The sequence below is a fragment of the Heterodontus francisci genome, chromosome 8, assembly GCF_036365525.1.
Source record: "Heterodontus francisci isolate sHetFra1 chromosome 8, sHetFra1.hap1, whole genome shotgun sequence".
Classification (NCBI taxonomy): domain Eukaryota; kingdom Metazoa; phylum Chordata; class Chondrichthyes; order Heterodontiformes; family Heterodontidae; genus Heterodontus; species Heterodontus francisci.
In genome coordinates, this window is record NC_090378.1 from 66,068,053 (window position 1) to 66,081,353 (window position 13,301).

At 43.8% G+C, this 13,301-nt stretch overlaps 1 protein-coding gene across 1 annotated transcript in view; it reads right to left on the reverse strand.

The window, feature by feature from the left end:
• The window catches only part of lrrc7 (leucine rich repeat containing 7), a 278,045-nt gene that overhangs the window by 243,325 nt on the left and 21,419 nt on the right, over nt 1-13,301 (reverse strand). The window contains exon 4 of the mRNA XM_068036431.1: nt 4,978-5,067. Within this exon, the coding sequence (XP_067892532.1) occupies nt 4,978-5,067 (90 nt within the window). The remainder of the gene's footprint in view (nt 1-4,977; nt 5,068-13,301) is intronic.

The following is a 13,301-nucleotide window of genomic DNA, read 5'->3' on the forward strand; positions in this document are numbered from 1 at the left end:
TTTTTTTTAGCATTTTCTATTTGCATTTTTTCCAGTGGCTCTCACCAGTCTTTTATTACATTAGTCATTCATTTTTTTGCCCAAAGGCCCCTTTACTAGGACCAGTGAGTTTCCCAATGGAAACAAAACCTACGGAGGGATGCCAGGCAGTTCAGGTTGCCTGAGAGGTATTCCTTACCGTCCCATTGGCACTTGTACACCCATATATACAGAGAAATTACCTCCATTTGGCAGGTACAGTGCTGGTGAAGGTTCCCTTTCCCAAAGACCACCAGCAGATAGCATCACTATAGTATGTGAATGCCTGACTAACCATGCCTGTAGCTAGCATGCAGTTTATGGTAGGTACATGCAGGGAGAGCAACAGTCAGTTTGGCTACACCTCTGCGATTGCAATGGGTATGTAGGAACATACCCAAAGGCTGGGACTAGCACAGACACCTGGATTGCTATGCAACATACAGTTTTAATGGGTCTAAAGATTGCTTCCATTAACATGCATGGCATTAAGTTCACTACGCGATGTGTATCGACCTTGGTGTAGCTTGCCAAGGTCAAAGCTGACCTGCTGTTTCTGCAGGGGTGTGGAATACCGCAACTTAGCATCAACAGGCAATGTTTGTGATGGTGGTTCCAAGGACTGTCATTCTGGTCAGGGGGAAACGATTCCCATTTCTCTGACATGGGATTTGCTGCAGGGAGGCAACTTCACCATTGCCAAAGTTAAGGAGGTGGTGGGCAGTCGCCTCCTCACAGCAGACATAATGTACAAAAATGCTCCATTCCGATTAATCAACGTGTGCGGCCCAGCTCAAAACAGTGAGCGGCTGACCATCCTCCAGCAGCTCCCACTGCTGCCAGTGATGTCCAGGCTAGTCATTCTATGTGGTGACTTCAAATGCATCATCGATGCAGCTGGATGATCCAGCAGGGCAGACAGCAAACTGGGTGCCATGTCCTGACTTCTGATGGAAACGGTAAAAGACGCCAAGCTGCATGACATCTTCAGCAACCCTGTAGATGAAGCGCTGCATAAATACACCTGTTCGAGGGCAGACAGGTCCATCCGTTCCATGATAGACTTCCTGTTTGTGTCCTGAACGTTCATGGTCAGATCCACCGACATCAAGACGGTGTTCTTCTCTGAGAATATCGAGGAACTCAAAAGGGATTACAAAGGTTGGAGAACCATGAAACCCCTCTGAGTCCCCTGATAGGAAGCAATCAAGTTGAACATCAAGAGGTTCTTCATCTTTAAAGGTGTTCAGAAGGCGAGAGAGAGACAGAGGGAAATGTCCTAACTCCAGAAAAGCATGCTGAATCTGCTTCTGCTGAGGTCGATCGGGGCCAATGTCAAGGAGGATCTCCAAGAGGTAAAGAGTAAGCAGGCCTCGCTCTTTGCCTCGGAGGCCTCCAAGATCATCTTCTGGACTAGAATCAGTTCCATAGACAGGATTAGACGTGCTTGTGTTTCTTCTCCCAAAAGGTAAACAAAGAGCTCTGTGATCAGCAGCCAGCAGCTTGAAGGTAAAGACAGCTCAGTAACGTCATCGCAGCCTGACATACTAAGGATCAGCAAATCCTTTTATGCTGGGCTGTATGACGTGAAGCTCACAGACAGCATGGCCTCCCAGTCCTTCCTGTCCTCTATCATGGAGGTCTTAGACAACAGTACATGGGAGAGTCTGGACAAACTGCTAACTCTGGACAAACTGACAAAGGCTGTAAGGGTCTTCGAGACGAGTAAAACTCCCGGAAGCAATGGCTTGCCAGCCAAGTTATATTCGACTCTGTGGGACTGGGTCAGCCCAGACCTGCTGGAAGGGTAAGAAAGTATGCTTAAAAGCTTAAAATCTTGGCTATAGTGCTTTGGATTTTCAGTATGTTCAATCGGAGGGACTTGTGAACCCCCAGAAGTAAAACTTCAGAAGCACATCTGACTAGAGCTGGAGGCTTTTGAAATGGCATCCCATTTTCTGGTAACTACCTCTGTCACACAACTGTTGCCAGAGGACCATCAACTCAGCGAAGGACGCACTTTGGTCTGCCTGAAACCTGCTGGACTTCCAGTGCAAAGAGCTGTGAAATGACCAAGTGTTGCAGACTGGCACATTTCAAGGTCCAGGACTACGTGCTGAGGGATGCACTAAAGCTTGGGGCAGCCGCCGCAAAGGCTCAATGGGGAAAAGGCACTGTGTAAGGCCCTCCTGCCATTGTGAACCAAGGGGCTGGAAACCATGTAAAACACCTTGGGCTGTATGCACCAGAGAATGTTTGATATGGAATGTAAATGTACATTGTAAATATAATCTGTAATGACAAGGGTAGTGAGGCATTTCTTGTACAGAAACTGATCTATGTTGCACTTTATGTAATGTCAAATTTGAACTGTTACATAATGTACTTTTACAAATGTTATGAATAAAGTATATTTTTGGAAAGAGAAACACTTCCTTTCAGGCATGCTGTAATGCTGACGTATGAAGATGGTAGCATGGAGGACAATCTTTCTCACAAATATCTCGCGTAGTACTATACTTCAGCGGCCATCAAACAAAACGATGAATATATGGTAGCTTCAGAAGCCCTTGATGTGTATTGTAGAGCTCTGTATTTGGCAGGGATTATTGATGTCTCAAAAGGCTAATGCCAATCCTCACAGAGAAAGGCAAGGCAACATCCACAGTAGGTCAAGGTTGTATAAGTTCTGGAAATAGTGATAACTACAAGCATATAGGCTTTATTCTACTATTGTGACTATTACTACTACAACTGCAACAACAATATGTGTTTATTAGCACCATTAACATAGAAAAATTTCCGAGATGCTTCACAGAGGTATAACCAGACAAAAATGTACATCAAACAAAGAAAGAGTTAGGGTAACAACCATGCTTTGTCAAAAAGATGGGTTTTTAGGTGGGTTTAAAAGGAAGAGAGAGAGTGGAGAAGCAGAGGGATTTAGGAAAAGGAACTCTAGAGTATGGGGTTTAGATGGATAAAGGCATGGCCCCCAGTTGTGGAGAAGGGAGGGAAGAATACACACAAGGCCAGAGTTAGAGGAATGGAGAGATTGTGGGGAGGAGTTGTAGGTCTGTAGGATGATATAGAAATAGGAAGGCATGAGCCATAAAGGGATTTAAACATAAGGATGAGAGCTTTGAATTTGAGAAGTTGAGAGACAAGGAGTCAATGTACGCCGTCAAGGACATTTGAATGGGAGGAGGCAGAATAGGACACAGGTAGCAGAATTTAGGATGAGCTGAAGTTTATGGAGGGTGGACAACGGGAGGCCAATCAGGAGAGCATTGGAATATTTGAGTCTGGAGGTAAAATGATCTGGTAGGTTGAGTGACATACTTATTTTTTCTGCACCTTCTCACCTAGAGCTCTTCACTAAGGTCTAATTAAGGTTTGTGCCACCTATTAAATTCTTTGGGATGGGGCGGAGGGTTGTGGTACTAATACCTTGTAGATCAAATTATCCTCACTATCCTTTACTCCATTCTGTACTGCTCCTGTTTTTACTTTTACACCAACTCCAGTAAAATAGCAAATGAAGGAAAGCTCATTGGAATCACAGAATGGTACAGCACAGAAGGGAGCCATTCAACCCATTTTGCCTGTGCTGGTACTTTCAAAGAGCTATCCAATTAGTTCCATTCCTCTGCCCAATCCCCACAGTCTTGCAATTTTTTCTCATTCAAGTATTTATCCAATTCCCTTTTGTTAGTTATTATTGAATCTACTTCCACCACCCTTTCAAGCAGTGTATTCTAGATCTTCACAACACGCGGTGTAAAACTTTTTCTCTTCATCTCAGCCTCTGATCTTTTACCAATTACCTTAAATCTGTGTCCTTTGCTTACCAACCCTTCTGCTACTGGATATAGTTTCTCCTTCTTTATTCTATCAAAACCTTTCATGATTTTGAACACCTTTATTAAATCTCCCCTTATCCCTCACAAGAACAACCCTAACTTTTCAAGTCTCTTCAAGTAACTGAAGTCCCACATCCCTCGTAGTATTCAACTAAATCTCCTCTGCATTCTCTCTAGGGCCTGTACATTCTTTCTGAAGTATGGTGCCCAGAATTGGCCACAACATTCCAGCTGGGACCTAACCAGTGATAAATAAATGTTTTGTATAACTTCCTTGCTTTTGTACTCTTATGCTTCTGTTCATAAAATTAAGGTTACCATCTGCTTTTTTTTCTCAACTTGTTACGCCACTTACAAAGGTCGCTCTGTTCCTGTGCCCCTTTATGGAAATCCCATAACTGTAACTCAGACCTACTTGCTATTTGAGGATGAAAAAATTCCCAGTGGTCTTACAGACTGACAGAGGCATTGGTCAGATCCATCAAGCTAGAATTTTAAAAAAAGTTCCAAAAACTTTTTTGGAGCTTCGATAATCACTCTTCAGGGTTTCTTAAGGCTGCAGGCTCTGAAGTGAAGATTAACACCAGTAGCAACTAATACTGGCAACAGGTACACCTCAATTAACTCATTTTTAGTTACTCTTGATGCATTGTGGACGCAAGTCAAAGGTGCTAGGCATTTTAACACTGGTCATGCTGATTTTAATATATTATATATTATATTGACCCCTTAGTATCATCAGTGACTGCACAGATGGTGGGTCCTATGTTATGACAGAAATAGCAGCACTGCCATCATAGGGTGGAATCGGAACGAAAATGTGTCCCAGCCCAGAATGCACCTAACAACTGACAGTGTGTTCAAATTATACTCTGAAATTGCTTTAAACTGAATGTACATTCAGGGCCATTATCTTTACTGGTATATACTTAAAGGAATAAGCTTACAAGATACTGGTTTAAGGAAAAGTACATAAAATATGCACTGAAGGGCAATCAAATATTTTTTGACAACTGGAGCATTTGTAATTGTAAATAAAATGTAGACTGGAACCAAATATCTATTTCTACATTTTACAAAAGAAAATAATCCATACCTTCCAAAATTAGCTGGAAGAAATTCCAGAAATGCATCATTTAAGTAGAGCTGCATTAAGTTTAACAGCTGGGTAAATCCATCTGGAAGTCTGAAATGGTTGGAGAAACAAAATTACTGTTGAAAATATCAGAGAGAAAAAAATCATAATAAATTCTTAATCCTTTACTGCCTTTAATAAAATTTAATTTGTACTGTGGCAGGAAGATTTAGATTTTTAAAGTGAATCTCTGACTTCTGCAGTTCAGACTTTCCTATTTTAAATTGATCAGATTCTGCTAGTGTAAAAACAAAAATAACGGCCTGAACTTTACGCCCCTTTCCCCAAGAGCGGGCAGGGAGGTGGGAGATGTAAAATCGTGTAGAATGGCGGAGGTGCCGTGCATGTCACCTACCCACTCCCACTGGTATTTTACCAGTTGTGGGGGAGGAGGCAGGCAGGCCACACAGGGGCCTCTTCCTAACGCCACTGGTATTTTACCAGTGGTGGATCGGCACTTTACCACCTCAGGAGGCTGCTCAATAAAACTTGGGAGCCTTCTTGCGGACTGGGGTGGGGGAGGGTCTCTTGTGATCGGGAACTCAGTGCCCCACGGAGGGCCCCCCCCAGTGGCACGGGCCGGCCCCAATGGGAGACCCTCCCTGTCCTCGCGATCGGCCCCTCCCCCCACTCCTTGCCAGAGCCTGGCTGAGTGGCCCTGGTAAGCGCCAACCCCAGTTACCTTCTTCTCCAGCCTCCATCACTGGCTGGGTCTGGGACCTGCTGCAGTCCCAGCAGTTGCTCCCGTTGGTGCTGCAGGGACTGACAGTCACCAGCCCTCTGGCAAGCAGCTGTTGGAAGAGGGATATCCTGCCTTAGAGGGGCAGAGTCATGACTGCAGGCAATTAATTGCCTGAGGACTGTGAAATATGGTTGTGACTTCCAGGGCTGGTGGAGGTGGGCTCATTTCCGGCTTTCCAGCTGGTGGGTAGGACCATCGCTTCCTAGTAAAATCCTGGCCAACATTACAGTTTATAATTAATTCAAACAAAGCAGTTCAGATATTCAATATTTCTGATCACTTGTTTAACCACAAAATTGAAACAACAGGGGTAAATCTATGATCACGCAACTCAGGAGGAAGCTACACTTACAGGAGGTGCTGGTTGGAGATAGGTCTACAACACAATAGCCTCAATTCTTGGAACCCTGTGAGTGCAGTTTCTACTGTGCGTATAGGATAGGGGAATTATGCTTAAAGAGCACAGTCATATTTTGTATTTTATTGAAGTAGGACTTAGTTTTTATGCAATTTCTACATATTTGTGCTCATTATATAGAAGGATGTTAACACTGGGTAATGAAACATTTTCCAATATCGTTGCCCCAATGTCAACATCAACCATTTAGATATAGCACAGATTACATGCAGAATAAAACTCCTTAAGTGTTATATCCACAGAAAAGCAAATTGTACTAAACTGTTGTGCCATTTTCTACTTCCGACAGCGAGCAATCTTTAATCTGTCTAAGTAAGACTGTTATTTTAGTTCTAATACCAATTTGGGGGCTCTGGGGCCACGCTTACAAGGCAAGTGGGTTGAAAATGGCCAAATTCATTTCATGCAGTGCATTTAACATCAAAGAGGAGAATTTCATCCCATCAGTCTGGGCTAATTTCAAAGTCATGTTCCAAAAGTGATAAAACAAAAAGTCTGCTGGTCAGTTGTATTACCCTGACCCCAATACACACAATCTTCAACCTTTTAATTTTCATACCACTGAAGGCCCTTCAAGGATAGATTTAAGTTAGCAATGTAGACGAATAGAATGTGTTGGCGAGTACAGATCATCTCAGAAATCTAAAATCTTTATAAATCTGAGTTTTGCATTACAGAACTCAGTTCATCCTGCAAGTATTGATACTCAAAGCAGTTCTGGGTACTTAAGTAACTTTGTATTTCATCACAGTACACAGATATTTAAACAGAATATTTATAGCTTTACAATGCTCACTTCCCTTCTTTGATCTTCAGCTTTGGGCCAAATCACTTAACCCAAAACCCACAGCAGGAATTTTCAATATGACAATCAAACAACCGAGGAGAGGCAAAAGTCATCTTGCATAACTACAAGTTGCCTGTCATTTTAATTTCCGCCTGACTCCCACTCTGACCTGGCCTCCTACACTGTTCCAATGAAGCTCAACGTAATCTCAAGGAATAGCACCTCATCTTTCGATTAGGCACTTTACAGCCTTGCAGCCTCAACAATAAGTTCAACAATTTCAGATCACAACCACTGCCTCCATTTCTTCAGATGGCAGTTGTTGGTAATGATTTGCTATTCTCAGTTACACCTCATCTAGACGAATCTTACATTTCTTTACTTGTCCCATTACCATCTCCTTTTGCCTTGCACCATCATCCCTTTTCTCATTGAATCTCTCCTGCCTTTCACCCTTCTCTTTCGTTCTTTCTGCCACATCCCTTTTTCCCTGCTCTCTACTTGCTTAAAACCTGATACATTTCTAACTTTTCCTGTTCTGACAAAAGGTCATTGACCTGAAACATTAAATCTGTTTCTCTCTCCACAGATGCTATCTGTTCTGCTGAATATTTTCAGCATTTTCTTTGTTACCCTAAATTGCCTTGGAGCCTAAAGCACAACTTTGACATAAAATGACTTGGACAGCAACCGAGGAAGTGGAAAATCAGGCAGCACACAGAAATGCTGGCACTCCAGCCAGATGAGAAGACAAAGAGAATTATTGCTGGAGGCTATGGTGAATGGAACATCTGGCTGACCCATAGCAGCATATAATGTCAGCAGGAGGTAAGGCCAATAGGATGGCATTCCCTGGAATTACCACAGTGTGCATATCTTGGGCACTCAGGAAACAGGAGTTCCTAACCAGGCCAGGGTATTTGCCTGGAACATCCCAGAAGACTGTAGATTACATCTAACGTTGCATGAATAGAATCTTCCTATAAATGGGCCAGATGCCAAATTTCTTCACAATTTATGCAGGGGGAGGCGGTGGTGTAGTGGTATTCTCACTGAACTAGTAACTCAGAAACCCAGGGTATTGCTCTGGGGACATGGGTTTGAACCCCACCACAGCAGAAGGTGGAATTTAAATTCAATTAATACATCTGGAAAGCTAGTTACATTAAAAAGCTAGTCTAATGATAGCCATGAAACCATTGTTGATTGTTGTAAAAACCCATCTGGTTCACTTTAGGGAAGGAAATCTGCTGTCCTTACCTGGTCTGGCCTACATGTGACTCCAGACCCATAGAAATGTGGTTGACTCTGACACGCCCTCTGAAATGGCCTAGCAAACCACTCAGTTGTATCTAACTGCTAAGAAATCAATAAAAAAAGAAAGAAACTGGACGGACCAGCTTGCATCGAACTAGGCACCGGAAACGACAGCAGCAAACCCAGCCCTGTTGACCCCGCAAAGTTCTCCTTACTAACATCTGGGAGCTTGTGCCAAAGTTGGGAGAGCTGTCCCACAGTCTAGTCAAGCAACAGCCTGACATAGTCATACTCATGGAAGCATACCTTACAGACTATGGCCCAGACACTGCCATCACCATCCCTGGATATGCCCTGTCCCACCGGCAGGACAGACCCAACAGAGGTGGCGGCACAGTGGTATACAGTCGGGAGGGAGTTACCCTGGGAGTGCTCAACATCAACTCTGGACCCCATGAAGTCTCATGGCATCAGGTCAAACATGGGCAAGTAAACCTCCTGCTGATATCCACCTGTTGCCCTCCCTCAGCTGATGAGTCAGTACTCATCCATGTTGAACACCACTTGGAGGAAGCACTGAAGGTGGCAATGGTGCAGGATGTACTCTGGGTGGGGGACTTCAATATTCATCACCAAGAGTGGCTTGGTAGCACCACTACTGGCCGAGTCCTAAAGGACGTAACTGCTAGACTGGGTCTGTAGCAGGTGCTGAGGGAAAAACATACTTGACCTAATCCACACCAATCTGCCTGCCGCAGATGCATCTGTCCATGACAGTATTGGTAGGAGTGACCACTGCACAGTCCTTGTGGAGACGAAGTCTCGTCTTCACATTGAGGATACCCTCCATCGTGTTGTGTGGCACTACCACCGTGCTAAATGGGATGGATTTCAAACAGATCTAGCAATACAAAGCTGGGCATCCATGAGGCACAGCAGGCCATCAGCAGCAGCAGAATTGTACTCAACCACAATCTGTTTGTTACCTCATGGTCTGGCATATCCCCCACTCTACCATTACCATCAAGCCAGGAGACCAACCCTGGTTCAATGAAGAATGCAGGAGGACATGCCAGGAGCAGCACCAGGCATACCTCAAAATGAGGTGTCAACCTGGTGAAGCCACAACACAGGACTACTTGCATGCCAAACTGCATAAGCACCATGCGATAGACAGAGCTAAGCGATCCTATAACCAACGAATCAGATCTAAGCTCTGCAGTCCCGCCGTGAATGGTGGTGGACAATTAAACAACTAACTGGAGGAGATGGCTTCACAAATATCCCCATCCTCAATGATGGGGGAGCCCAGCACATCAGTGTGAAAGATAAGGCTGAAGCATTTGCAACAATCTTCAGCCAGAAGTGCCGAGTTGATGATCCATCTCGACCTCCTCCTGAAGTCCCCAGCTTCACAGATGCCAGACTTCAGCCAATTCAATTCACTCCGCGTGATAACAAGAAACGACTGAAGGCACTGGATACTGCAAAGGCTATGGGCCCTGACAATATTCTGGCAATAGTACTGAAGACCTGTGCTCCAGAATTTGCCATGCCCCTAGCCAAGCTGTTCCAGTACAGCTACAACACTAGCATCTACCCGACAATGTGGAAAATTGCCCAGGTATGTCCTGTACACAAAAAGCAGGACAGGTCCAACCTGGCCAATTACTGCCCCATCAGTCTAGTCTCAATCATCAGCAAAGTGATGGAAGGTGTCATCAACAGTGCCATCAAGTGGCATTTGCTTGGCAATAACTACTCAGTGACACTCAGTTTGGGTTCCGCCAGGGCCACTCAGCTCCTGACCGCATTACAGCCTTGGTTCAAACTTGGACACAAGAGGTGAGGTGAGAGTGACTGCCCTTGACATCAAGGCAGCATTTGACTGAGTATGCCTTGAAGGAGCCCTAGCAAAACTAAAGTCAATGGGAATCAGGGGGAAAACTCTTCACTGGTTGGAGTCATACCTAGCGCAAAGGAAGATGGTTGTGGTTGTTGGAGGTCAATCATCAGAGCTCCAGGACATCACTGCAGGAGTTGCTCAGGTTAGTGTCCTAGGCTCAACCATCTTCGGCTGTTTTGTCAATGACCTTCCTTCAATCATAAGTTCAGAAGTGGGGATGTTCGCTGATGATTGCACAATGTTGAGCACCATTCGTGACTCCTCAGAATACTGAAGCAGTCCTTGCAGAAATGCAGCAAGACCTGGACAATATCCAGGCTTGGGCTGATAAGTGGCAAGTAACATTTGCGCCACACAAGTGCCAGGCAATGACCATCTCAAACAAGTGAGAATCTAACCATCTCCCCTTGACATTCAATGGCATTACCATTGCTGAATCCCCCACTATCAACATCCTAGGGGCTACCATTGACCAGAAATTGAACTGGAGTAGCCACATAAATACCGTGGATACAAGAGCAGGTCAGAGGCTAGGAATCCTGCGTTGAGTAACTCACCTCCTGACTCCCCAAAGCCTGTCCACCATCTGCAAGGCACAAGTCAGGAGTATGATGGAATACTCTCCACTTGGGTGCAACTCCAACAACACTCAAGAAGTTCGACACCATCCAGGACAAAGCAGCCCATTTGATTGGCACACCATCCACAAACATTCACTCCCTCCACCGCCATTGCACAGTGGCAGCAGTGTGTACCATCTACAAGATGCAGTGCAGCAATGCACCAAGGCTCCTTAAACAGCACCTTCCAAACTTGTGACCTCTATCACCTAGAAGGACAAGGGCAGCAAATGCATGGGAACACCACCACCTGCAAGTTCCCCTCCAAGCCACACACCCTCCTGACTTCAAACTATATCGCCGTTCCTTCACTGTCACTGGGCTAAAATCCTGGAACTCCCTTCCTAACAGCATTGTGGATGTACCTACCCCACATGGACTGCAGTGGTTCAAGAAGGCAGCTCACCACCACCTTCTCAAGGGCAATTAGGGATGGGCAATAAATTCTGGCCTAGCCAGCGTTGCCCACATCCCACGAAAGAATTTAAAAAAAACAACATGCCCAAAGTGGCTTATCAGGGTTTCATCTTCCTCTCCCTCCCGCCAGCCCTGAACAATTTGACAGTTACTCACTGAATATCTACAATCTCTTACATTTATTGACATGATGTAATGTTCACATCCAATTTGTGGGAGACTTTAAGTCTTGATGATGAGATTAATAAACTAGGGATATCTTTTGGGTGGGTATCTCACACTCCGCTGAAGTAATTTTGGTAGACGTTCAGCAGAAACCCCAAAATGGGTTTCCGCCTAAGCTATTGTGGTGGGTCGGGAGAAGCCCAAAGAAAATTCCTGGCGATAGTATTTTCCCTAATATAATAATACATTGTATAATTATATTCATACAGATGCTAGAAGGTTCATGTTATTTAGGAACTGTGAAACCTGTCCACTCTGTCCTAACAATAGGATCAATCGCTATATTTTGAAACTTCAACATTTAATGTTATGATTTTTTAGAATTCATACTTAGTTCAGATCAATATTGATCGAACCTTCATCATACTGAACTACAAATCACAAAAGGTGTTGTGTGCTGTTCCTTCAAATAAATTATTTTGGATGTTTTCCTGATTGAACATATGAATATAGGAACAGGAGTAGGCTATTTAGCCCCTCAAATCTGTCCCGTCATTGAATGAGATCATGGCTGATCTGTGACCTAACTTTAAGTGGCCTTTGCTCCATAACATTTAATACCTTTGGTTAACAAAAATCTATCAATCTCATTTAAGATTAACAACTAACCTAACATCAACTACCATTTGTGGAAGAGAGTTAAAAAATTTCTACCACTCTTTGTGTGTAGAAGTGCTTCCCAACCGCATTCCTGAAAGATGTGGCTCTAATTTTTAGGCTATGTTCCATGGTTCTAAACTCCCAAATCAGCGGAACCTATCTCTAGCTAACCTATCAATTCACCTTAATATCTTAGAATCGTTGATCAGATCACCTCTTAATCTTTTAAATTCCAAGGGATACAAAACTAGTTTGTGTAATTTAACCCTTGGAGTCCAAGTATCATTTTGGTAAATCTACACTATCCTTCCTAAGGTGTGGTGTCCAGAATTGAACATAATACTCCAAGTTTGGTCTGTATAGCTGTAGCAAAACTCCTAAACCCTTGTTTTCTAGTCCTCAAGATATAAAGCCTTTTTGATTATTTTCTGTACCTCTCTATGGCATTTTAAAGCTCTATGCACATGGACCCCTAAGTCTCTTTGGATCTCCACTGTTACTAGCTTTTCACCATTGAGAAAGTATTCTGATTGACCGCCTATAGGTCCAAAGTGGATGACCTCACATTTGACGCCCATTTGCCACAGTTTTGCCCATTCACTTATCTATTAAACTCTTTATAATTTTATGCTTCTATCTACATTGTTTACAATGCTACCTATCTTTGTGTCATTGACAAATTTGGATATGTGACTCTCCATCTCATAATCTAAGCCATTAATAACTATATGAACAATTGAGGGCCCAAAACAGATCCCCATGGGATGTCACTAGTCACATCCAGCCAATTAGAATACTTGCCCATTATCCATAGACTATGTCTCCTCCTGTTCAGCAAATTTCTAACCAATTCAATAATTTGTCTTAGAGTCATAGAGTCATTTACGACACAGAAGGAAGCCATTCAGCCCATCGAGTCCATGAAGGCTATGCTGTCAGTCCCACTCCATGGCTCAATCCCCATAGCTCTGCAAGTCTATTTCTTTCAGGTGGCCATCCAACTTCCTCTTGAAGTCATTGATTGTCTTCGCTTCCACCACCCTTGTGGACAGCAAGTTCCAGGTCGTGAACACCCGCTGCATAAAAAAGTGTTTCCTCATATTCCCCTGCATCTTTTGCCCAAAACTTTCAATCTGTGTCCCCTAGTCCTTATACCAGTTGTTAATGGAAACAGCTTTTCCTTGTCTAACTTAACGAAGCCTGTCATAATCTTGCACACTTCTTTTAAATCTCCCCTCAATCTCCTTGGTTCCAAGGAGAACAAACCCAGCATTTCCAACCTAACCTTGTAACTAAAATTCTCCATCCCTGGA